Here is a 27361-nt window from a genome sequence, read left to right on the forward strand (position 1 = left end):
TATATTTCCATCATGGTATTTAGGTGTTAAGCACAAAAGGCTATTTATTTTCTAAGAAGTCTAATAAGTTTGGTAATACACATTTCAACCAACCTTAACATTTTTATGTAAAAAATAAAAAGCCAGCAACCTCTATCAAATAAAGTAATACTATCGTGCTAGAAATCTTTTTGGTTCAAACACGTCATAATTTTATAAGTTTTAGAATACAAGCAAAGGTTTCTCAGTTGTTACTCATGGACCATTTATGAAATACTTGGAGGTGGGTGGCAGTGTTCTTCCTGGCGCTGCGGATGTGTTACAGGAGAGGGGCACTCAGTCTCTGGTATTACATGGGCGTGTGTCTTTGTAAGCCAGAGATGAAATTCCCTGCTGGCATGCGGAAATTTGCACACCACTTCCTGGGTAGCAAGCTTTTGACAAGTAAACTCTCTAACTTGGAGAACTTTGGCTGAATTTACTGTAGTAAGGTGACTTTATGGCTCAGCTCATATGGCTGCATTAGGCTTGGTTAGTACAGGCTCCCTGCATACCCTGTCTCACAAGTGTGCCAGCAAATGGGAGGAGAGACATATCAAAATGTGTGTTTTATCAACATACTGCATAAATATGCCAGCTTATTGACAAAAATAGGATGCCTTCCAAGTGTGTCCACCACAATTCACTGTACTTGCAAAACAAGAAATACCATGAAGATATACTCCTTACATAGAACACATGGGAAACACACACACACACAAAAAAAACCAAAACCAAAACCCAAAACCTTTTAATAAAGACTTTCTTATACGGACCTACATTTCTTACTAAGCTGGAATAATAAAAGAACATGCTGCTACGTATGAAAAAAAAAAACAACAACAACCCCAAACCAGAAAAACCCAACAACAACAACAAAACCCCAAACAAAACTGTTTTCAGTAGTGATAGTTGTTTAAGATTTGTTTTTATTTTCAGGAAGACTTTTATGGAAAGAACCTTGATTTTATTAGCTTGTGTTCTATTTTATACCACACTAAGAAAGAATGATTACATTTAATATGGAGAGCTGAGCAATTAACAGAGTTGATAGTCTTAAAGATAAGATAGGAATGTTTTCTATATGTGATTGTGAGACCATCAGATTTAAAGAAAAAAACTTAACTAAACCACATGAACAAAACCATTATTGTGTAGCCTTCCCTTCACAATTACTGCAAAATTTATTTTGAAAAATCAAATTTACAGTATCACTTGTCTGAAAGGAGTGTTTTGCTGTTTGACTAATTATACAATTTTAAAACTTCTGCTTACCTAAGGCTAATATTTCTTGGCTGTCAGTAGTGGATGACTTGACTTAGAATTTGAATGAACATCTCATACTACAAGCTGCAAGGTCATTTAGAATTTGAAAAACAGTGCAGGTATCCAATATGAAGAGAAATCTGCTGTGTGTGGGTCTGAATACTAGTGAACATTTTAAAGCTTGGGCTGACAAAGGACCAAAAGCTGTTCATCATTACCTTCTTTTCTCAGCTGCTCTACTTTCAGGACTGCATTCTGATCTACCTAAGGCAGAAAGAAAACATATTAATATTTTACAGTAGTTATTTAGTGTACATCAATTGTTCATCATTTACTTCAAGATGCCAAAAATTCCCCAGAAAGCAAATTTTTATGAATGCATGCTTTGACTGTAAGAAGTTTCCTTAGCAAAACATGAAAAAATAGTATAAAAAATGGCTTTCCTATAGTACATTTTTCCATATTTAAAAATCAATTGAAATGAGTTTTCATATGACAGAAGTATGAAGGGTCAATTCATTCCCTCTCTTTAGTAGTCACTGAGGGGCCTGTTTTGGCAGCACTGAAGAAGTTCTGTTAACAGCAGTGGGAATAGCAGGATTTGATCTTGTCATACATGATATCTTCTATCTTACTTTCATTCCCTTATTTTAAAGTTGCTCATATGCCAGAGTGTTTTGGGGACAGGATTTTTGAAATAAAACTCAGCTAGTCTTAGATATGTTTGTATTTGTGCAGCATACTATTTTGGTACGAAAAAGACAGAGATTATTTATAGAAAATCTTACCAAAATTTATGGACTAAGGAACAAAAGATAGATCTAGTTAATATGTAAACCATTGTATATTATTTTAAATAGCATATTTAATGCAATGAGTCATTTGTCATGTAACTAGTAACTAGTTTTGTAGCACACACTATACAAATACAACAAATTGTTGTAGCAAATACAACAAATTCTGCTACTGAAGAAACTTTTCAAAATGAACCATCAGAGAGTATAAAATGATTCCATCTTGTGATGAAACTACTATGTTTTCCTAAACAAATACAGGCTTTCAACAAATAGCTTTTCATGAGTCTTAATTTGCAAAGATACTTAGTGCGCTTCTTCAAGAAAAAGAAAAAAATATTAGCTATGGTGAAAGACAATGAAGCTTTGTACTCTTCCAGCACTGTGTAATGATACTTTGAGTAGAATTTCTTCCATTATTACATGCATGAAATATTCTGACATTTCAGTCATAATTAGGCTGTTGGACTTCACTGGGGCCAGGAGAACTGGCCTGAGACTGCATCCATGTGTCCACAAGGAGACTGGATGATTTGTGCATCTCAGGTAGTCCTGGGGACTTGGAAATTAGAAGGATGAATTCTGAAATGTTTTTTTTTCTACGTTTTTTCCTGTAAATTTTCCTTTTTCATCAGTAGCTTGTCTGTCACCAATTGCTTTTCTTTTTCTTTTTTTTTTATCAAGGAGTTTTTTATGGTGCCATTTTGCACCTACTTTTACTGAACGGCAACTGCAGGCACTCTTTCCATTCAAATAAGCATTTCAGTGGTATATATACAGTTATTGGCTCTTGTTAATTAATTGTAAATTGGACAGTTTTCCTATACATATATAATCTTTAATGTAACTGTTGGTCAGCTGTGTGAAGAGTAGTCTTCTGTAAAGAATTTTTTGAGAAGTAATAACATTTGAAATTCTGCTATCCAGCATTTAAAAACACCTGATTAGCAAGTGAAAATCAGCTATCTTTTGCACAGATTCAAGTAGCTTTACAGGAAGGTTTTTAATGGAGTTTGTACAAGCCATGTGTACCAACCGATGAGCAGTGGACCTACCCAGAGATTCTTGTTTTCAGAAAGGGTGAATTATTATTTTTCCCCGTGCATTTGAATGGTGATTGAAAACAACATGCTGCCGTCACATCTTGTGTGAAGAGTTGGAGGAGGAAGCCATCTTCTGAGAGTGTGCAAGGTCTACTGCCTGGAGCCATCATAGCAACACAGTATGTGATGGAGGAGATCTATAAATTGGCCTTTCCTGCTGCAGAGCTTGTGTTGCTTGAGGCCTTGGTTAAGCACACCTACGCAGCCAGCTCATTGCCGCTGTTAAAGAACACTAACAGTTGTAAAAATGGGAGGTTTTTCAGCTGTCTTTTAAAATATGTTGATGGATGTTTTGGGTATGAGGATAGTCCATAATCGTATCACACTTCCTTATAGTTCTGAAGAGAGAGCAAAATGGCATATGAACCTACAGTCTCTTTACACAGAACAACCAGAGTGGTTTGTTTAGGACAGTTTATACTATACATTGAGAACAAAATGCATGGCAGGGCATAGGAGATAGGAAGCTTCCTGCATGTCCTTGGGTTCACTCAAGAACTGGAACCAGTATAACTCCTGATAAGGTTATTCCATAAAGCATTCCAAGATTATCGGAAGGGTTGCACTGTATCATAAAAGAAAAAAAAAAAAAGACCAGGTAGAATATAGCATGCAGAAGCAGTTTTCCAGCTCCTCCCATTGCATCACGTAAGTGACACAGTTATAGTTAACTTTGGATTATCAATCACTGTGAAACAGAATGAGGAGGTTGTGCATTTGAGCAGCTTTTTCACTGGTTTTGAATTCAATGATGAGGCTCTCGGAACCAATATTAGACATGGAAATGGCAAACTACAGTGAAGTTTTAGATCCGATGTATACAGCGCTGGAGTTTGAAACTATGCAGATTCTATATAATGGCAATGGTGAGTTCTGTTCTGTGGTGCAAAATCAAGTCAGTTAACAGAAAAAGTGAAGTTTAGTAATGCTATAAGGTGTTAGCTAAATGTTTTATAAATGGAGCATTTGGGGGTTGTTTTCAAACTACAAATCTGCTCTTTTACACTTCATCACTAACTCTAAGTTAATAACATTATAATTCTTTAACATTAAGGAAAATAAAAGAGAGGTTATATGTAATAAAGTAACTGAACTGTACTGTCATCAGTCAGTTAATCAAAGGAAGAAAATGGTGTATTCAGCAGTTGTTTTATTTACTGTAACACAAATGAATAACTAGTATTGACAGTTTGGACATGAAAGTATATTTTGTATATAACATTCAGAAAGACAGGACAAAATTATCCAGAGGCTTGTGAAAAAAATTAGCTACTGTCTCTTGATGCCAAGTTTCTAATTGTTGGACTAATATTTCATTTATTTAAATGTTAATCTAGTCTTTCTAGGTATTTGTATACATGAACTAGAGTGATTTTTCTTAAAAATCACATTGGCTTTCTAGAAGCTAATATTTAGGTGAGGAAAAACTATTTGCACTTGGCTAATGTAACACACTAACTTTAGGTGGAAATTCTAATGCAATAAATTTTTGAGAAATTGGAACAATAAATTATACTTGAAATGAGAAGCACACAGTTTCATTCTACCACCATTGACTACTGACCAAAAAAAAAAAAGGAAATGTCAGTCTATTAAAGTGAAGAAAAGAATCAGGCAAATTAAACTACTCTAAAATGGCTTTCCAAATCTTCTAATATACTTAGAATTTGTTTTACTCTATCTTAAAGTATAATTCATAGATCTATTGTAGTATGTACTTTTAAAAGGCAGAACAAATATTTAGTGATTTGCAGGAAAAATACTTAGCACCTGCATTTCCACATATTCCTGCCGTATAGAAACTAAGTTAGTTTTTATTGTTGGGCTGGAAGTTTTATCTGAATTTCTGATGTTACTTTACAGCAAGCTTAGTAAACAGAAAGGTAAATCTCGTTATTGATTTAGGAAGAAAAAACAGACCTTTATGCCCTAAGTGATTTTGAAGCTATCAACAATGATTAGGTAACTTTTAGATGATTTCTCTGCTTTTTGTTCTGATATGGGTGATTTCATTGGTCATTCATTTGTTTTTTGCTGAATAGCACCTTTGAAGATCTGTTAATGTTACATAAAATGGGAAAGCAGAATAAGGTTATGCTGCATTGCATTATGTGTTGGTGATAGAGCTTGTTATATAATTCCCTGAAAGTTATTAGTTCACTAATTATTTGTTATTAGATGTAACCTTTTTCTGTTTAGCGTTTGCTTTGAGTTTAGGCTAAGTATTTTTTTATAGAATTTATAAAAACATTTTCTTGTAGCTACAGTACTAGTCTGGAACTGAAAGCTGCCTCATATGAAACTTCCTATGTGTCTTTTCTAGCTGTCTGAATTAATTAGAAACATTCAGAGAAGTTTAACAAGCCATATTCAGGCAGATTGTGCAGTTCTGTTGAAATCAAAGAATTTTGCAAAATCAGGTCAATTTCTCAGACATTTTGTTTCAGAAAAATACCAAGAGAAATATATTCTTACACACATACACAACTTATATTGCTGTGAAATAGTTGACCATTAAATTTAAATATTGTATTTTTAACTATTTTGCCATATCATTATGATGCAAAATTACAAAACTCCAAAAGAAAGGTTTTATATTTTTCTAGCTAAAGTAATTCTGCAACTTTAAAAAAATATTTTTCCAGGCATGGCAAACTTAGCTTTAAAATAAATTCTTTACAAAACTGAATTCTTTACTACCTTTAAGATTTCATTTTTATTTAATTGATTTTAAATATAACTCCTATCAATTATGTCTCTACAAAACAGAAAAAAAAATGCTGCTTCTTCTCTATTTGTCTGAAGAACTCTGTTTAAGCTGTAAGCTCTTTGGGACACAATGAAAATTTTGTAAGATATTTGTGTAATACATTTCAGTTGGATCTACTACAATATGTGTTGTACATACAGGTGAACAGTACAAATAATATGAATCAATATTAACAGTTTTACTTTTTGATGGGTCCACTGTTCATGAACTCACGCACTTGACTTCTGAATGCATGTTTGAATACCTAATTAATGTGACACACTTTCCTCTCCCTGACTGAACAACTGCGGATGTTTAGGGCGTATTGCAAACAGTTTTCCTTTTGTAAAACCAGAAGCATAACAGAAAAAGCTTTTTGCTTATTTCATTTAACATGGCTGTTAAACACTGTGACTCAAAGAAGAATAAATATGTCTGTTTTGATTTCACGTGAATTTCCTCAGTATTGTTTACCATACTCAGTGACTAACTGTTAATCACATAGCTAGTATTCTCTTGTGCAAGTGAAGTCTGTACCAATGTTCCTTTGGAAAAATGAGTTCAAGGAAATAACACTTAGACAGTCTTCTTAGCATGCACTTTTTTTTCCATTAAGTATTATGCAAAAACGGTCTTTTTTTTTTTTTTTTTAATGTCACATATGCAGTTGTATCTTTGTATGATAGTTGCCAGTTATTGCCAGCTCCTATGAGAACTGGCATACAAAATCTTTGTCAGCTAACTAGGCAGCACTGCTTTGTGCCAAAGTTCTTCTTCATGTTAGTAAGGCTGTATATGTAATTATGCATGCAGAGTTACACATTAGTTTTTAACCCCTTTCAGCCAGAAAGAGTTTAGAATAAACCTATTTGTTGTTGCAAGCTTCATAAATTCTGTTAACATCTCTATAACTTTGAAAACGCTCATCTGAGTAAGAACCAGACGTAAACAGATACTCTGTCCTATATAAATAGTAAGTGGCAATTAAAAGAGAAAAGGCCAGAAAAAGCCTCCATTTAAGTACAAATTGTTTGTGAGGTGGTTCTTGGAAGACTTGTCCATAACTATGTATGTTGTTCTTGTCTCTCCTCAGACAGTTCAGGAGAAGCTGTCAACATGAATGCTGCTGACAACGGGGTCAGTAGTCTCTGTGCAATATGTGGAGACCGAGCGACTGGAAAACATTATGGCGCTTCCAGCTGTGATGGATGCAAGGGATTCTTTAGACGCAGTATACGGAAAAATCATGTCTATACCTGCAGGTATTTCAAAAGTTTGTCTAGAGGGACTAAATTAATGAATTTAAGAAAAAATACATACAGACCTTTTGAGACTTTTCAGGTATTTTCAGCTATTTCTTAAGGAATCCTAACCAGCATTTTTGATGAACATGTGGTTCATTGCATATTATGATTGGAAAAAATGTCTTTTGTTCAAGACTACTTGATATTACAAATGCAGATGCCACATTCCAGATGTCTGTTGATACTGTTGATATCATCACATCATTTAAGAGCTGTTTCACTTTTTTATTTATGATTACAAAGGTCATCTCCTGAAAAAAATAAAATAAAAGAAAAATTATCATATTTTCACTGGCAATGTGAAAAGTGTAATTCTTAACTTTTTTCTAAAAATTCTTTTCAATTTTTTTTCTTATGAAGGCAGTTTCTGAATAAAAAGTCCAAGATTTACGAGTCTTGTTTTAAGGGCTGTACAAGCACGTTTGCACATCTTCCCACTTTGTGTGACACATTGCTCTTTTGAGTGACCATTTCCCCTCCGTCAGTCTGAATGGCAATCTGCTAATTTCCAGACGTCTGGCTGCCCAAATTATCACACTGCAGGTCTGTGCACCATGTCTGACGAATTGCTCTGTGCATGCACGAGTCCATAAAATGTCAGTTTCAAGCCGTGCACAGAATATATGGAAACCTCTGTGAGTTTAGACAAATCACTAATGGAAAAAACTTTTTATAAGAATGGCTTGTTGCTGGGAATGTTGTTTGCTTTTCTCTTCCTTGGTTCCTTAATGCTCTTATATGGAAATCGGTCCCTTATAGACATACCACAGTGGTATAGCATAGACATATCCCTAAAGTGGTGTAACAAGAGCTGATATAAGTTATTTCAAGAAGAGCTCTGCAAAGCATAGATCTATTTATCTAACAAATACATGCACAGCAAAAAGGCAGAAGCACACAGTGAGAGGAGGGAATGGCTCATACACATTCCTCTTAGGCACATCTGTAGAAGTGCATGGGAGCTTGAGTAAGTCTTCTTGGAGTGTCATGATCTGTGTGTTTCCTTATGTCTTTATTTCATTATATTAGAAAATTTTGCTCCCCTTTCCTGTTTAGGTTGTCATCTGTAATGATACAACATATAGCTTGTTCATTGATATCTCCCAGGAGTAAACTTTGCCAGCCAGGGGTACTGGTTTTGCAGCTAAGGGCTCCTCCATGCCAGTGACACTTGGCATTTTCCTTGATTGTCCTTTCCTTTTTCTGTTTGTGGCTTTTTTGCTTTTTTTCCCACACCACCATTTGATGCAGCCAGTTACTGACATCTCACAAATAAACTGAGGTATAAATGATGCATATAACTCCAAAATTTTCTACACTTGCCCATTCCAATGCATATATGTGCCTGTAGACACACATGTATTCCTGGAAACCAAGCAGGTATGAAACACCTCTCGAGACTGATTAACAAAAAAGAAAAAAAAAATCCAACAGGAGAAAGTCTGTGGTTATAGGCATTGTTCTGACAGGCCAGATTAGCTGTGATTTTTGTCTTCATAATCAGGGTACCACTTTATTAATGCTTTATACATTTACCTTTTCTTGTCTCTGATAGATTCAACCGGCAATGTATTGTTGACAAGGACAAAAGAAATCAATGCAGATATTGTCGTTTAAAAAAGTGTTTTCGAGCAGGAATGAAAAAAGAAGGTGAGACAATCATTTATTATTTGATATACAAAGATAAAGAATCTGAATTAGATTTAAAATGTAATAAAAATTCTAAAAAAGCCCAGCAGAATAATTTAATGGGAAAGATGCTATAATGCCTTCATGATAGAGAAATGCTTTTATACTGAGGTGAAATATGCATCATCTAATTTTCAGGTGGGTAAGCGGTTCTAACTCTTTGAGCATTAGGAAATCTATGGGCTCCAGGTGAATTTACAGCTGTTTAATCCATGAATCCTGACACCAAAATTCATTGCTTTTTAAGTGTTGAGCCATATCCTGGAAAAGTTCAGTGTGAGATTTTAATTTCAATTTTTACCAAATTTGAGTGATAAAATCTCTATCTGGGATTTTGTTTCTACTCTACCCAAGTAATGGCAGTGCCAATTTACTGGTTCTTCCCTTAAATGTTTGAAGGATTTAAGCCAGAGGACGGAGTGTGAAGATAACCAAAAAAGTAGTGGCGAGAACAGTAGTGGTAGCTGTCAGCGGAGTGTCCACCTTAATTGAAAAAAATTCTAATTTCATTAGGGCTTAATATGGAAAGATTGTTACTTATGCATCTCACTGACAGATATGAAGAAACATGGGTGTCACAGTGATCCTCCTGTCAAGGTGGAAGGACTGGACGATCACAAGAGCAGAGCAATAGCAAAAGAAAGGCAGTGGGGATATAAGAGGTTTTTTGTATCGGGTTGTTGGGACTGTTGCTTCACTGGAAATTATGATGTAGAGGCAAAAGGCGTCCTGATCTGGTTCAAATAGGCACTTAAAAAATGTTCTTTCATCACAAACTTTGCCACCTGTTTTGTTGGGAGCATGGTGTATCTGCCTGAAGGCCAGTCTGCAATGTGAGGTGCTCAGTTCTCCTGTATGGTAACCAGTGTATAATATTTTTAGTCTACACATAGCTTTCCTAAGATAAAGGAAGCTGTTTCTTTATGCTCTTATATATCTGTACTATAGTACTGCTTCGCTAGTGATCAAGTTTTGGTAAGAGGTAAAATGAATTTTCTCCCTGAAGCTGGATAGGGATATTCTAAACAGCATTATCACTGTGTATGTATAAAATAGGTTTGCTAGTCCTCATGGATCTCCTTGAACACAGTTTAGTGTTTTGGAATTTGAGCCATTAAAATCAGTAACTTACTGTATATATATTATCAATCTGACATGAATAAAAGTGAAGACCTGTGTGTCAACAGCAGCCCTAAAAGTATTGCAAAAAACAGAGCCTCACAGACTTTCAAAACCTGGAATTAAAGAACAGTTTAGCTCAGAAGGACATCTGGAAGTCATCTAGTCCAGGCCCCCATTTAGAGCAAGGCTAACTTCTAGGTTCAGTCAGGTTGGTTGGGACCCCGTCCAGCCAGGTTTATACAGTCCCTGAAAGGGGAGATTCCACAACCTCTCTCAGCAACTTCTTCCAGTACTTGACCACCCTCATTGTGAAGGGTTCTTTCCTCATATCTAATTGGAATGTGTCTTAACTGCAGTTAGGGTAGTAACCTTGTCCTACCCCTGTGCAACTGAAGAATTTGGCTCTGTTTTCTGTAAACTACAGAAAGTAAGATCCCCACCTCTGCTTTTTTGTCTCTTTTCCACATAAACAAACGTGCCTCTCTCTGTTTTACCTTGTGTATCTTGTTGGTTACATCTCCACAGCCCTCCGCTGGACGCTGCCCAGTTTTCCAGCATCTTTCATGTACTGGGGAGCCTAAACCAGAAATAATCACTTCCATCAATGTGCTGATGCAGCCAAGTGCATGACTAGCTGACATGGCCACAAGTTACACTGCTGACTCATGTTTATGAAGTGAAGATATATCCTGCACAAAACTTTTAATCTAATTTACACTACTCTGCCTGCTCTGGTCCCACTACCTATAAAATTTCCATTTTTCATTGCGTCCAAGCCATGTTTATTCAAGGCTTCCCAGTGCTAAAATAATTCAAAACACTGAACTGTAAATTTCACTGTTTGTGTGTTGTTATATACCTCTCTACACTGTCAGGGGATGTCTCATAGTGTAAGTGCAGCATGGTCCACGTGATAGTTTCTCAGCTTGTTTCTAGCAAATCGCTTTCTTGAAGTCGAAGGTGAGAAGAGCTTTAGCTGGTACAAGCTGTACAAGCCCTCTTTGAGCAAATATTACCCCTTCCTCATGGAGTCTCTTTTTAAGGCAATTTTAGTCTGAACTGACAAAAAGGCTTTAGCGAGACAGACAAGCCAGTCTAATAATCCAAAATTATGCATATGCAGGAGAAAATTGAAGCATTTTCCTGTGATACTCAAAGCGCTCCACCAGAGACTTTCACTAGTGATTGTCTGAATAGCTTACTATTTTTCTAATACTAATCAGTGCTGACCTTATTTTAATTATCTATGTAGCACTTAAGCTTCTGAGATTCAGTGAATGTTTTTTTCTCCATTCTTTTAAAAAAGCTCATATTTTTTCTTCTGTCTACATGAACATTTAGCACTTTGTGTTTATCACTGCACAACATTTCTTACTGTGACCTTAATAAAAGGCCCATCAGTAAGTGTCCTTGGCAAAAAGTTAGTACACCTCTGGAATAAACTATGTGCATTGTTCAGATAAACCCTGAAAACTATTCAGTGTATAGAATATTTTTTTTTTTATTGAAGCCTTTGGTACTACTCCTAAATTCTGTAATGCAGATTGTTTCCCACAAAATAGCAAACATATCTTTGGAAATAAAGCTGCTGCTCTTAAAAGATGATGAGATTCCTTGTGCAATAAAAAGATTTTGATCAGCACAATTCCTTTTTTTTTTTTTTTTCTCCTTGGCCTAACCTTGGACATGGTCTAGGTTTTAGAAAAGTCTGATTGATAGTTTTATTTTTTCTTCTTCTTTCAATTCAAAAATACATCTTGTTGCTTCATAAGCTTTACATGTCTGAATAAGGACTCCTTATCCAAAGCCCATTCAACTGCCTTTTTTTGGACCCCGTGAGACAAAACTTACTGGGCTGAAACTTTTTTGGTGCTTTTTTTTTACTCAATGTTCTGTAAACTGGCTAGGAATGCAGTGTCACTGAGGAGGAGCATGAGATTTAAGTTACAAAATTGTCTTGCTAGTGATTTAGGTTAATGATTCATTCCTGTCTCAGGGTTTCTCACAAGAGAGGAGGAGTAGGGCTTTCACACTTCCTCTGCCTGAGAAATTTTGTCAGTGGTGGTCCTTTACCTCTTCACCTGCTCAGTCCATTTCTACCATTATCATAATGCCTCACTTATTAAATTGGTTAAAATAACAAAACTACAGCATTCGTTCAAGTTCAAATGAAGAAAGATGTTTTACTGTAATAAAGCCCGTCACAAAAGTGCTGATAATTCAGTATCTATCCACAAGTAGTTATACATAGTTTTTACAGGCAAACAGTACACAGATAAGGACCATAAACATGTGTTGTCATTCTTCCTCATTACTCAGAGCTAAAAGCACAAGGTCTTTTTTGAATGTCATACCTTTTGATTCTTACAGGTATCAAGTACTTCTGAAATTATATTGTGTGGCAATGTCTACAAGTCAATAAATGAGACGATTATTCTTTTCCAGCTGTACAAAATGAACGGGACAGGATAAGTACGAGAAGAAACACTTTTGATGGCTGCAACATTCCCTCTATTAGCACATTGTCACAAGCTGAGACACTCTCCCGTCAGGTACTGAGATCTACCACAAAATTATTTGATGACTTGAAGACATTTTTTCTAAAGTTAAATACTTTTCAGTTTCTCATTGTATTAAATTATTGAGATTACTTCTTCCTGCTTCCAAAATGCCTCCAGCGTCCTCTTCCCAACCAAAGAATGAGTAATAGAATACATTCTTAAAGCAAAGTCAATAAAAAAAATTCTACTTTGTCCAGGACAATAAGTCCTAGGCACCTTTCTTAATAAAGCTTTATGGTTCTTACTGCTTTTAAATCAGTTGCTGTCTCAGGCAGCTTGTGGCATCTATCTATCCTTGAGGCTGGCTTTCCCATGAAACATTAGGGAAAAAATTGTCCAAAGACATTGCATTCAAAGGGGTGTGGACAGTCATTTCCTTACATTCTTTTGAAAATGCCATTTTTAATATCCTTAGACATTATAAATAAGGCAAACAGAAGTGTTCCAACTGCAGAGTCTATTCACATCTCGCTTTTAAATTTTCTTTGTCTCATCTGAACTTCATTTTCTTTTTTTTTCCCTCCTATCCAATCAATTGCTGAATGGAACAGTCTCCGGTCCTTTTCTGCACCTCAGATAAATCACGGTCATTGATTCTGCATTCTTGCACCTCTTACTAACTTACTTAGAATTTAACTGCCACCTTTATGATTTCATGCTGACTGATTTATACATCCCCAAATGTTTTGTAATCTCATCCTTTATCAGCATCTCTCTTAGTGTAGAACTGTCTGTAAAGAATTGATGTAGGAATTACTGGGTGATAGTCTTTGGCACATATTGCATGTCTGGGCAGACTAGATGAACATAATGGACCTTCTTAACTTTCATACCTATACAGTATGAAAAATATACCTATTTTTACCTTCTTAGTAATTCTTTGAACTTGCTTATTGTGCTTTTTTGTGTTACTCCCTTAATCATTTCCAACTGGTACATGCAATTCAGAAATAAGAGCTGTCTTAAACAGAATCACATCCTCAGACTTTTCTGCCACAAAGTTCTTTTCAGCTGGTAGATTCCTGGCCTAAAACATCACCTTGTGTGTACACACAGATTTATTCTACTTATTTTTTGGTATATTGTAGTAGGAGAGAATTGCTCCCACTATGTCAAGCATACGTGAAGATACACTCTTGGCCTTAAAGACCGAGAGGTCACATTAACATGATGGAAAAGTAGCCTTAGAAGTCCTTGTTTTTATCTTAAATAAATGGGTCTCTAGGAAGGGTTCAGTCCTGAGGAGAGACTTGAAGGAGATGTCAGTGTCACAAATCATTGGCCAAGTCCTTCAGCTTCGAAATGAGAGAGAAGGTGGCATTCATTCCATTTAAAATTTTCATATTAAAATAGGAAAATGAATTATTTTGTCCCTGAAGAGCCCTCACAGGGGAAAATTGTCCAAGTATAATGTTTCTCCTACAGACCCAGAGAGGCTTCCTGGATTGTGTAAATATGAAAGGGGCATAGTGGACTCTCACAGAAGTAAAGGCATGTGTCTCTGACGGTTCTCAGGATCATAGGGATATAGACTCATGTTCATCAAGTCATTAATGGGTACAAGTTTCATTTTGATATAAGAAAGACATTTTTTACAGTGAGAACAGTCACTGGAACAACCTTCCCAGGGACAGGGTGGAGGTTTTCAAGATGCTATTGGACAGGGTGCTAGATAATCTCATCTAGGCTCCCTTTCCCACAAAGTGTTGGATGATACGATCTTTTGAGGCCCCTTCCAACATGGTCTGGTCTATGATTCTATGAAGTCAGTGACTGAGGTGTTACACCCCAGAAATGAGAGGTGGGTTAAAGCAATAGAGAAACAGAAAGAGGAAAGTTCACAGCTTCATATCTTTGTGAAGAGATGCAACCCTAGAGGTTCATAATAAACTCCATGGGAGTCATCCCATGAATCCCCAGCCGAAACTCACCAAGCGGTTTCAGCACAGAGCCTATAGTTTGTCATATAAAATGTAATTTATAAAGATGCATAGCTTTGATTAAAATATATTAAAGGAAGGATTAAGCATTAAGTTCACAAGTCAGTACGTCTAATGGTTAAACAATCTGCCTGTTCTCTGCCATCTTGTATTAACTTCTATTAGTGGTATCTCTTTCTGGTAGGTCAGAGTGCCTCCTGCTATCAGAACTCTCTTTGTGTAGGCACTTGTGAATCATGATCAAAGCTCCTCTTCTGGAAATATGAAATAAATTTAATTTCTTTGCTCTCTCTCTATACTGAAGGTTTTCTAGACTGAATCATTCTGGTAGCTTTCGCTGGATGATATTCAGTATTTTCAACTTAGATTTTGTAGAATAGATGCCAGAAATGGACTCATGATTACATCTGTAGACAGATCACAAATACTCTGTCTGCAAAGAGGCAATATGTCTAACCTTTTTCCTACCTAATAGCCTTTGACTTATGTGTCTCAGGATTTTTTTCACCTGACTAGCTGTTGTATTTCCCCAAAAGCTAATGTTCAGCTGGTTAACTGCCATAAATATCTGATCTGTTTTCAGTGTTTTAGGCTACTGCATTATGTAGGAAGCACTGAGCTTCAATTCAGAACTGCAGCTCCTTTTGATGACCCAAGGATAATAGGGTTTCACCACAGATCTCACTGGGGGATTTAACGTGCTACAATGTCAACCTAAATAGCACCCACCATCCTGAAATTTGTAGGTACACAGTATTGGAATAACAAATAATTTTATTTTTGGGTGGGGAAAATAATAAAACTACATAATTTCCTGAGTATGCTTTCTGTGATAAAACATAAGGTGAAAGTCAGTTTCCACCTCAATATGAGAGAAAAACTTCTTTCCTGTGAGGGTGACAGAGCAGTGGCACAGGCTGCCCAGAGAGGCAGAGAGTCTTCTTCCCTGGAGACATTCAAAACCCACCTGGATGCATTCCTGTGCCCCCTGCTCTGGGTGTGCCTGCTCAAGCAGGGGGGTTGGACAAGATGATCTCCAGAGGTCCCTTCCAATACCTGACATTCTGGGATTCTGGGATTCTGTGATTCATAGGCCTTGTACAGCGGTGGGATTTTGTTGTTGTTGTGGGGGCCTCTTTCCCCTCCTTTTTTTATTTTTCCTTTTCCTTTTTCTGTTCCTTTTCCTTTTTTTTTCCTTTTTCTTCTTTTCTTTTTCTTTTTTTTCTTCTTTTTCTTCTTTTTCTTTTTTTTTTATTTTTCTTTTTTTTTTCTTTCTCTGGTATGATAGCAGCCATAAACTGACCCTGTCTTCTCAGGCTTGGTTTTATCTTAAGTTGTCTTTCCTGCCTGGCTTAAGAGCAAGCCTGGTTTTGTTCCTCTCCTTGGAAAGTCATTAAGAATTTCAGGATTTGGCTCAGTGATTATGTGAAAAGTGCCCCAGGTCCAGGCCCAGAAGGATATTGCTCTCTTCTTATTTCACAGAACACTGTTCACTGCAGGTGGTCTAATGCACACTCATATCCTTTACATTTGCTCTGAAACATCTCAGGCCTCCACCTAAACTGCTGCTTCATCATTACAAACCATTCTCCTCCAGGCACTAAAAAACCCCTGTTTTACCTTCTAAAGTTAATGATACTTATCTTTTCACTAGAAGAACATGCTAGCCCTTTATCTCTCTCTTTCTTTGCCCTTAATGTTACTGCATGCCCCTATGAGCTCTTTTTTCTTCTGAAATGAAGTAAATGTCAACCATTTTAAAGGAATAAAAAAACCCACCTCCTCCCTACAAATGATAGCGGCTCTGGTGTATTTAAATGTAGTATTTTGGAATGAGGAGATATCGTATCATAATATGAATAGTGTAATTTTTAACATACTGTAATACACGCTGGTAATAATGAGAAATACAGTTTTATAATTTATATGCAGACTAATGGTCCGTATGGTCAAGGAATTTCTCAAGAGTATGCATGATTACTGCTGCGATTTTTTCTTAAATATTCTGTTACCAGTGCAAATGCAATTATATGAAATTTAACATTGTTAATTTTTTCTCTCATTATGGCCAGATCTCAGTCTCCAGTCCTGGTGCTAGCACTGACATAAACGTTAAGAAAATTGCTGGTATTAGTGATGTCTGTGAATCTATGAAGCAACAACTCTTGGTCCTGGTGGAATGGGCTAAATATATTCCAGGCTTCTGTGAATTACCACTGGATGACCAGGTATAAGAGGAGACCAAAGAGACAACTTTAATTACTGTCCTGTTATTTCTGTGATACTTAAATGTTATGATTAAACACTAATTTTTTGTCTGATCAAATAGAGCTGGTTGCTAGACTCACCATCTTAAAATTTTGTAAAGATTTGAAATGGCACCACCACAAAAATACCCAAAGGAAATTGATAAGGCTCTAGCATGTTAACAAAAAGAAGCAGCAAACCAGTATGTCTTTCAGTGTTTTGTGCTTTCTGTAGTCTTTTGGAAGCAGAGACGCCAAACTGCATGAAAAATGAAAACAATATTGTAAAAAATGTCATGCTTTTTTTCTGACCTTGGAGAGTATTTATTTCATGTTCACCTTTCATTATAATACGTTTTAAGACACCATGGTATTTAATTTGAAGCAGGTGTTCTCTATTTGCAAAAAATAAAAGCCATTAGAATCTCAAACAAATGCCAAACATACTGATATCAATCCACAGTAAATAATCTTTCATATAATACAATGTACTAAAATTATATTTTATATAATAAGTGTGGAGGAAGAAGGCATCAAACCTTGAAAATTCTTAAGGGTTTTTATGACAGAGGTCTGGTCTATCGTCACATCTGTAATATATCCTAATATATCACTAGGTTTCAGAGTAAGTTGTGCTGGCACACTCAGAACCAGTGTCTCCATGTTGCGGTAAGCAGTTTTCTCACTGGCCGCCTGGGCAGGAGGTTAATTCACGGCTCAGGATCTCTTGATTCCAGTCCACCAAAATCTGATTCAGCTTGAAAATGAATCTGTGCAGTGGAATTGAGTAATTCCTCCTTTTTACCTTTTCAATCTTTGTTTTTAACAAAATCCTGCAAGGAGGGTTTAGATCAACCTTGGGTTTGAGATTCAAACTGAGCTCATTTCCTCTATTACTTTTCCTCAGGAATATGGAGGTGTTTCGGGCCACAGGACACCCCCCAAAATAGGAGCTTAATGATGTCTTTGCAGACCCACAGAATATGTGTGCACAGACACAATATACTGTAATAAGTTAAAAGTCTGTTCATGTGAAAGAATTTTAAATGCATTTGTTACACAAGGGCAACAAAAGCAAACAAAAATATTGCTGTTGTTATTGTTAAGGTGGCATGAAGGAAAAGACAAGAGATCAGACCCCATTAAAGAGTTCCTGTCTGTATTTAAAAACAAAAAATCAGCTCAGAAAGATAGGCTGAAAACACCTCTGCAGTGCTTGAAGAGACTAAGGAACCTTAAGTGTATTAGAAAAGTAGGGACAAAGGTATTGGGAGTTAAACAAATGACATTTGCATTTGTGATAGCCTCTTTCCAAGGGCCATTGTGCATTTAGTTATAAAACAGACCATCTGTTTTTGAACAAATGTTTCTTGATCTGGGAATCAGCCTGATTTACAGACCATGGAGCAGGCCAGAGCAGATAAGTTAACTCTACTGAGAACCTGAGAAGTCTTAATATATTAAATATTCCTATGTGCTCTGTATCTTTACATCATTCATAAAACGTTGGCTTGGATTCTTAAGAAAATAATTACTTGCTAAGAGAGGAGTTCCTTGAGGAAATAGAGGCCAGCGCTGAAATTTCAAGCAGACATTAAAAACAAAGGAAAGTAAATAAGTAACAAAGAGCAAACTAACGACCACGTCTTTAAGTGCCTTCCTTGTATGAATCAGGTTTCCTCTTTGTTGACAGTAGTAGATATTTTAGCATATTTGGCTTTGTTGGGGAAAAAGCTTTTTTAAGTGTCACATAAATTTTTGGTTCAAGGTGAGAAAAATGAAACACTGATAGTGCCAAATTTACTGTAACAGTTCATTCCAGCCCGCTGGAGTCTTTATTGTCAACTTAAAATTCCAGAGACAACTCTGTTAGGGAATAGGTACTAGGACATAAATGCAAGTATTGTATATTTTGAGAAGTATTTTGCATAGTCGTATGTTTAAAATCTAGATCACATGCCAGAAGTGATAGAGGATGACAATTTCATTATAGTGTGCCATTAGTACAGTGTTAAGGTTTTTACATTCACTTTACATCTTAAATTAGAATCTTAAGTGTCTTAAACATACTTTTAGTTGAATACACTCATGGTAATATGCATCCTCATTTCTTTTGCCCTTATTGGAACTTACTGCTTTATTTTCTAATGAATCTCCTGTTTTTTTCCTGAGGTTGCCTTGCTAAGAGCACATGCTGGGGAACACCTGTTGCTTGGAGCAGCAAAACGGTCCATGGCGTATAAGGACATTTTACTTTTAGGTAAATATTGGTTTTGTTTTAATTAATAATTATGATATTATAGTACATTAGCAACCATGTAATCACTTAAGAGGGACAACTGTTCTGGCACAGTCAAAGCAATGCTTTCTGTGAATGCTAAATAGCTATTAATGACATAAAGTCATGTGCCCTGTTCCAGCAAAAGGTGGACAGTTTCCTACGAGTTAATAAAGCTAAAGATTTATTGGATACCAGAAATCACAAAGGGAGTTCCTGGCATTTTTGTCTCCTTACATTCTCATCCTTTCTGCACCTTTGTCCCATAAAACCACAAAACAACAACAACAAAAAACCATAAAAAACCTTCACTTAAGAGAGGAGCAGCCAACATGTGGCCTATGGACTAATTTCAGTCTTCATGAAAATAATTTATCTGGAGCTTTCCCAAGAGCCCTTTAGACGTAGTCAGAGAAAACCCTACAGGCTAGAAAATTGGATAAACTGTTCCCTGTAACTCATTTTCCCAAGAACCCTCTCACAGCTGCCTTGACAGTTGCCATGTGGCCATCATGCAAACAGCATGCCTGTTGTCCCCTGCCATGTGAAAGATGGGTGCATCCATGACACAGAGAGGAGTCATGCCTGTGTAAGCATATTCTTGATCACTTGAAATGACTCCTTCACTAGGTTATATGAAGAAAGCATGGCTGTTAGGGAAGGGGATATCATCACATGGTGGAAGCGTGCCTTCCCTTCATTCACACAACAGAGAGGCACAATAATACAATGAGATGCGTGTCTGTGTGTATAGTGATGTGATGAGGCATTTGTTTGACACAGTACTCTGTCAGTCTGTCATGGTTTAACCCCAGTTGGCACAGCTGCTCGCTCACTCCCCTCCAGCGGGTGGGGGAGAGAATTGGAAGAGTAAAAATGAAAAAAAAATAATAAATTGTGGGTTGAGATAAAGACAGTTTAATAGGGAAAGCAAAAGCTGCATATGCAAGCAAAACAAAACAAGGAGTTTGTTCATACTTCCCATGGGCAGGCAGGTGTTCAGCCATCTCCAGGAAAGAAGGGCTCCATCTCGTGTAGTGGTGACTTGGGAAGACAAAATGCCATAACTGCAAACATCCCCCACTTCCCTCTTTCCCTGGCTTTATGTGCTGAGCATGATGTCATATGGTGTGGAATATTGCTTTGGTCAGTTGGGGTCACTGTCCCAGCTGTGTCCCCTCCCAGCTCTTGTGCACCCCCAGCCCGCTTCCTGGTGGGGTGGGATGAGAAGCAGAAAAGGCCTTGGCTGTGTAAGCACTGCTCAGCAGTAATGAAAACATCCCTGTATTATCAGCACTGTTTCCAGCACAAATCCAAAACACAGCCCCATACTAGCTACTATGAAGAAAATTAGCTCTATCCCAGCCAAAACCAGCACACAGTCTGAAGCGCATCCTGCCAAAAATGGTCTCATTAAACACGTGCAGCACTTGGGCCGTTTTGTGAGAAAATGTGTAAGTCTACTTGGACAGGACTTTTGATGTGAGGCAAGACTATGTGGAGTATGGACTCAAACTAGTTTCTTCTAGTACATCTAGTACCACTGGTGATGTGGTACAAGGGGGTTTTCTGCTACTTGTTCTTCCTCTTTGGGCCTGCCTTTTCATAGCTCTTATTCAGCTCATAACATTAAAGGGACAGGAAGGGCTTGCTCTGGAGATACTACTCTAACTAGCAATCCTTTCAAATTGAAAACTATACAAATTACCTTCTTAACCTATTTCTTTCTCTAGATGAAGTTCTACTGACAAAATTAACAGAAATAAAAAGGAAATATTTGCAGTTTTTATTGGAATTAGTAGTTAATAAGGACAAATAATAAAATAATAAGCAGAAAATTATAGTCATCATCACCAACATCAGCATATATACTGAATGAATAAACAATTTCAGGCTCTGGTATTTGGTGGTAGATATCTGTATGTCTTATGAGTTATTTTGTCATGGATCTCTTGTGATATAATCATCAACTTTTATTTCAAAAACTTCTTGGTGGCTTCTGGAAGCTCTGTGGCTTTCCCACTGCTCTCATCACTTATGTTAGATGATTTCTGGACAGAAGGTGAATTAAGATGCCAGGATGGAGACTTCCCCAAAATGAAAATTTGAAATGAAAAGAGCAGGGAAAAGGCACTCTTTATGGAAAATTTTAAGATGCTTCTAAATTTTATTAGGAGTAGCAGGAGCATCTGTTAGAAACATTCCTGATGCCTCCTCTGGAAGAAGGCTTCTTTGATGGACAAATCCTGATCATTCAGCTCGGGATGTATTGTTTTAAGGGGTGAGGATGAAATTTTAAGATCAGTACCATTATATTTATCTATTATGTAAAGATAAAGGCATACTTGCTCCATGTTTGGGTGTTCAAATATGGACCTCAGTCTTGTGGACTGATCAGTAACTGTACATGTTGGCATATTTACATGCACAGATTATTGACAGGGTGACAGCTGTATTTTGCACATATACTCTTCTTGCAAAGAACAGTTTTGTATGATACAAAGGAGAGTTATTGATTAAAAAAAATTAAACAGTTTGATTAAGCAAAATGAAGGGTGCTTTTGAAAATGGGCTTCATCTGCTATGTTACATCAAAGTCTTTATATCAATCCATATGTTGGTATTCTTTCTCTCCAAGGCAACAATTACATAATCCATCGCAACAGTACTGAAGTAGAGATCAGCCGAGTGGCAAATCGGATTCTAGATGAACTTGTTCGACCCTTCCAGGAAATTCAAATAGATGACAATGAGTATGCTTGCTTGAAAGCGATTGTGTTTTTTGATCCAGGTACTTTGTCAAAAATACGTCTCAGAATTATTGTGCATGTGATTATATTGAAAGTAATTCTTGTTGATGTAGCATCTGCTCATGTTATTTAGTTGAATGGAAGAGAATCAAGTGAAAAAAAGTAAGATGTTCCTCCCAAATAGTGATCCGCCTTGACTTGAAGTTTTTGTCATTTTTTAAGATGCAAAGGGCCTGAGTAATCCAATGAAGATTAAGAACATGCGGTTCCAAGTCCAAATCAGTCTAGAGGATTATATTAATGACCGTCAGTATGACTCCCGAGGAAGATTTGGAGAACTTTTGCTTCTACTGCCTACACTCCAGAGCATCACTTGGCAAATGATTGAGCAAATACAATTGGTTAAACTATTTGGAATTGTTAAAATTGACAGTTTGCTTCAGGAAATGTTATTGGGAGGTAAGCTAACAAATTTTTAAATTTACCATGTTGTATTATGTTGAATTTAGCGTACTGTTGAAGGAATCATGAAGTAAGCAAGCACTTTGACCACTGCCTTGCTGTCTGAGCTTTGAGTCATGTGATTGTTAGCTAAAGCCTTCTTGTCTTGGCTGCTCACCTTGTTACAGTCCTACAACCTCAGATTGTGCTGTGTACTTCTCAGTCATTGCTGGGTATATAGACATAAAACTCCCTAGGCAGATGGAAGAAACCTTACAAATATTTCATGAAATCCACAGTTAATGCAGTCAAAACAGTGAAAAAGAACACAGTGCTTAATATGGTTGAAGTCTGGTTGTTTAATGAATATCCAGAGGCAATTATTCAAATTGCCAATCAAAATATTTGCTCTATGGAAATTGCAGTATAAGTCTCCAGCAACAACATGCTCTTTTGAATTGATTTGTGTTCATGTTATTTTTGCAGGTACTTCTAATGATGCCAGTCATCTGCATCATCCAGTACATCCTCACTTAGCCCAAGATCCATTAACTGGCCAAACTATCCTCATAAGTTCAATGTCTGGTCCTGTACATACAGAACAGATTTGTAAGTAATTGCAGGTTAGCGTTCCGTCATAGCATTTCACCATTACAGTTAAAAATATTAATTAGAATGGTGGCCTGTCAGTGCTCATAGAGTTATTGCATCATCATTCTCAAATTAAAATAATTGTGCATTAAAAACGTATGTATATAAACAGTGTTAAGTGAGAGAGTTTGACCTGAATTTAATCTAATTTTAAAAATTCAGCACTATTCTGATGTATCATTTGTTTCACATGCACAATTTTTAATAAACTAAAAATTCTGATAAATAAAATATACTATTTACCTAGCATGCCAAATGTAATAGAACTTCTTTTGGGGGCAGTGGTAGGTATATGTGCATGCAGAGTAGGCCAGAATATAAAAATAGATAATTCTGTATTCTTTTTCAGCAACTCCAGAAACTCCGTTACCTTCCCCTCCTCAAGGATCTGGGCAAGAATACAAAATGTCTACAAATCAGGCTTCAGTCATTGCACAGCAATCTATTTTGAAACAAAAATCATTGTGATAATGTTTCTCTGTCTGTCTTGCTCTTCCTTCCTTCCTTCCTTCCTTCCTTCCTTCCTTCCTTCCTTCCTTCCTTCCTTCCTTCCTTCCTTCCTTCCTTCCTTCCTTCCTTCCTTCCTTCCTTCCTTCCTTCCTTCCTTCCTTCCTTCCTTCCTTCCTTCCTCCCTCCCTTCCCTCCTTCCCTCCTCCCTTCCTCCCTTCCCCCCTTCCTTCCTCCCTTCCCTCCTTCCTCCCTCCTTCCTTTTTATGCACTAGATAAATTGGTGGGACACTTGCACATTTAAAATCTCAGGATGATAAAGGAAATTGTTTCCTCAGCAGCCACTACTGTGGGTGTTTCTTAAAACGCCTAATGATTTGGAAAGTAACACTATTCTGACTGCCATGTACAACTGTAACTGTGGACACTGCAGTCTCACAAGTATGTGTAAAGGTTGATATTATTTTTAGATCTTTTAACTGCACAGATTAATTTTTTATTTCCTGTTTTAGTTGTCTTAATATTATTGTTTTAGGTGTGTACATAATTTTTTCATTGTGATGGAACTGGTTAGTGCTTGTTTAGGCTTGTTTAGCTGTGAATTGTAGACATGCAAAAGCAGGTTAATCAAACAGATGCCAAGATTCCTTGAATAATAAAACAGTAGGATACCAAAGAAAGCACATGTATTAAATAAAAAGGAGAAAATAATGAGCAGAAATATCCAGTTAATTAAAAAACCATCCTGATTTGAAAGAACCATCTCTTTCCAGTAAAAATTCAACAGAAGAGTTGAATCCTCCCTGCTTACCTATTTGTATGAATCAGAGGGTGTGCCACGTGCAAATATGTTTGAGGACTTTTAAAATCTGCATACGCAGTGATGTCTGTATCAGTCAATTGGACGGTGTCGAGGCATGGGTGCAGGCATTTATACTGCTGAATTGTTAGAACAGCGACTGGTATGCTTTTTGGTAAGGACTAACCAGTACTCTTCTGACAATTTCTGGCCTCATCTTGGGAATTAAGCCAGTCTAGGACACTCTTCACTAGGTGCTTTGGATCCTGCCACTTTGCTTTAGGGGCACCAAGAGTATAACTAGAATATGGCCAGACCATGCCACTTGACCTCAGGTTTGGAATATAGACTTTGTACTGTTTGATTTGCTAGTGTACATGTAGCCAGTGTGTTTATTTGCCTAACTGCTGATGAATGCATGTTTCAGCAATCGCTCTAAACTTCACCTACAGAGTAGCGGTAGTTATGTAGTAGCTCTGTTTCTGGAGAGGTATGGCTTACTAACTCAAGCAGCAGATGTGCTTTAGTCCAGCTCCAGATCTTCCTGGTTTTAGCCATGGTATTTCAAGCCGGAAGATAGCCAGTGCACCAAATACTCATTCTCCAGATTTTTAAGAGTTTTCAGAAGCTTGGGATGAATTACTGTGACGAGCTCCCTTCTGCTCTTCTTCCTCTTCCCCTTCCAGTCTGGGGGGATGCAACATTGACTAAGCTTTTTGTCTGGAGTCTATAATAACCCATCTGGATTTGGACCCTCTGCGGATTTCCACAAAGGGGACCTTATGACACATGCTGACTTGGGCATATACTCACTCAGTTACAATTTGTGAAAATGATCTATAATGATATATGAAGTGATATGTTGTTCATACAATACTGACGTCATAAGAAAATCACCACTTTGCACATTTTATTTATTCCAGACAGCAATGATTTTCCTTTAGTACTTTAAAGCAGACTTTCTTCCCAGAAGTTACGTGAGAGAGAAACAGAGGAAAAAGAGAGAATAAAATACTGCAGTTTGCTGAACTATTGTAAGGAGAAAACATAGTGGAGTCCGAAATTCTGCAAGGTGAGATGTTGATCATCCTCAACCAGACACCTACGTTAATCACAACATCAGAAGATGGTGTAGTTAAACCACTGGCTTTTAAAAGTTGCTCAAACAAACTGAGATGATTCTTCAGATACATTTTTGCAGGCAGGAAATGTAACACAGTAAATGCTGAGCTGACCTGAACATTCAAAAGGCTTTAATGAGAATACACTTACCACCAAGTAGATGCTGTGTTTCTTTATGTTATTTTAAAGTAGTTGGTTTTGTAAAGTCTGCATACACTAGCTCTTAATGTTTACCTTTTTCCTTTTCGAGTGTTTTTCTTTTTGCTGGTTACTGTTTATTTCTTATCAATGCATTGCTCTTTTTACAAGTCCCTTTTAATATGAGTTTTTATGACAGAATAAAGTACTGAAGTTTTGCCATTAAATTTAGGGGGATGCAGACTGTGTTATTTTTACAAGTCGGCCACACAAAGGTAAAGCATGCGTGAGAGATACTGAGCAGCCCATAAGTTGAATGATGGGGGTCACTTTTATGTACTTGTCATAGAAAGAGTGTTTTGCTCAAGTTGGATCTGCATGACTTTACTGGGTCAGATTAATTAAGTCAGTTGCATAAGCATGGCAGTATTGGTCTGACTAAAAACATTTAACTGGAAATAAAAAGTAGTCCCCAAGTTGGCCACGCTTGCCTTATATAAGCAATGTTCATAACAGCTTAATGGGCTTAGTTTTCACACTGTACTTTAGATATCAAGCGTACAATAAAATGTTTTCACACACTGCCAAAATGTAATGGATGAAAAATATACTTTAGTATTTTATCTGACAAAAAGTTGTTATCTATTTTGTATGATATATTACATTTTTTGAATAAGAAGAGCACCACTGTAATTTATTGGGAAAAGCTGATTTATTTTATAAATGTAACATTATTTTTGTAAACTTAATTATGAAAAATCAGAAATGATTAGCTTTGTTAAATATTAAATTATAATGAGATGTAACTTTATATGTTTGAACTCTGGTACCAAGTTTTTGTGTTGAGCATTTGGAATTGAAATGGTTGCTGGAAATATTTCAAATGGACTGTTTTTCATCAAAGCTCAATAAAGGAAAGTGAATGATCCAAATGACACACTTGCCTTTTGGTAATTTTGTGACTATTTACATAAACAATGACAATGCTTTATATTGCTTATGTTATGAATAAGTATAAAACTGAAACATGCTTTCATCTCTACAGTATTCACAGCATCACAGAGTGGCTGAGGTTGGAAGGGACCTCTGGAGGTCATCTTGTCCAACCCCCCTGCTTAAGCAGGATATTGAAATCATATGAAAGAATATGATGGCAACATTTTAGTTGATTCTACTGTAACATGGCAAAGTATTTCATAGCTATGGTTTTCAATTTTTAGTTCTGACTCAGAAAAGTATTGAAGCACATGCTTAATTCCATCTGTGTTTAAAATGAAGCATATGTTCAACAGCCCCCTTTTTTTTTTTTTTCCTGGACAGGGATAACTTAACAAATCACTCCCTTTCATTGCTTAGCGCAGTGCTATTTAAGTTAATTTAGTTGCAGCTAAACATTTATTTTGTAGATAAAGGCTTTTAAAACTTCAGAAATATTCTTTAAGATACATTTTTTTAGCTAACCAGTATCTCCTCAGTCTTGGAATGTATGTTCAGTTGCATGTCTTCTTTGAGTAGATTTTGAATAGATGTGCCATTTTGTTTTTGATTGGGGGGGTGGTAATAACACAATGAATTGGGCTGTTTGCTCTTGCTCACATGTGCTCTACTCTGGAGTGCAGAGCTGCAGGGCACAGCTGCCATGGGAGGAAGAAGAGGCTTCACTTCTGAATGCTGGAGATCAGGTGCCTTTGAGAAACTTGGGACTGTGGCTGATTACTCTAGGTGAAGGATTTCTCTGCCCTTTACTTGTAAATGCTGACTTGGATGAAGGAAGTTAATGATTTTAGGAAACAGAAGAGATTTTTTTGTCAGCGACAGTGAAGAAAACATGGAAAACCCCCTCCATCTTCAATGCCATGAAGTGCTGACAGACTCTTCTTTAAGGATTTCCATGAATCAACTTTACAAACAGCTCCAATAGGTGAATCAGGAGTGTGTATTTT

At 36.7% G+C, this 27361-nt stretch overlaps 1 protein-coding gene across 3 annotated transcripts in view; it reads left to right on the forward strand.

Moving 5' to 3' along the window:
- The window catches only part of HNF4G (hepatocyte nuclear factor 4 gamma), a 63948-nt gene extending 37593 nt beyond the window's left edge, over positions 1 to 26355 (forward strand). For 2 of the 3 annotated variants that reach the window (XM_075085275.1, XM_075085276.1), the window contains 9 exons: positions 7024 to 7192; positions 8790 to 8884; positions 12491 to 12597; positions 16619 to 16774; positions 18965 to 19052; positions 21709 to 21861; positions 22043 to 22279; positions 22748 to 22870; positions 23262 to 26355. In XM_075085275.1, coding sequence (XP_074941376.1) covers positions 7047 to 7192; positions 8790 to 8884; positions 12491 to 12597; positions 16619 to 16774; positions 18965 to 19052; positions 21709 to 21861; positions 22043 to 22279; positions 22748 to 22870; positions 23262 to 23380 — 1224 coding nt within the window. In that variant the 5' untranslated portion in view covers positions 7024 to 7046 and the 3' untranslated portion in view covers positions 23381 to 26355. Of the gene's footprint in view, positions 1 to 3875; positions 4048 to 7023; positions 7193 to 8789; positions 8885 to 12490; positions 12598 to 16618; positions 16775 to 18964; positions 19053 to 21708; positions 21862 to 22042; positions 22280 to 22747; positions 22871 to 23261 lie in introns of those variants that run through there. The other variant, XM_075085274.1, reaches the window with a different exon arrangement.
- Positions 26356 to 27361: the final 1006 nt, after the last annotated feature.

Source organism: Phalacrocorax aristotelis, chromosome 2 (assembly GCF_949628215.1).
Source record: "Phalacrocorax aristotelis chromosome 2, bGulAri2.1, whole genome shotgun sequence".
Lineage (NCBI taxonomy): Eukaryota > Metazoa > Chordata > Aves > Suliformes > Phalacrocoracidae > Phalacrocorax > Phalacrocorax aristotelis.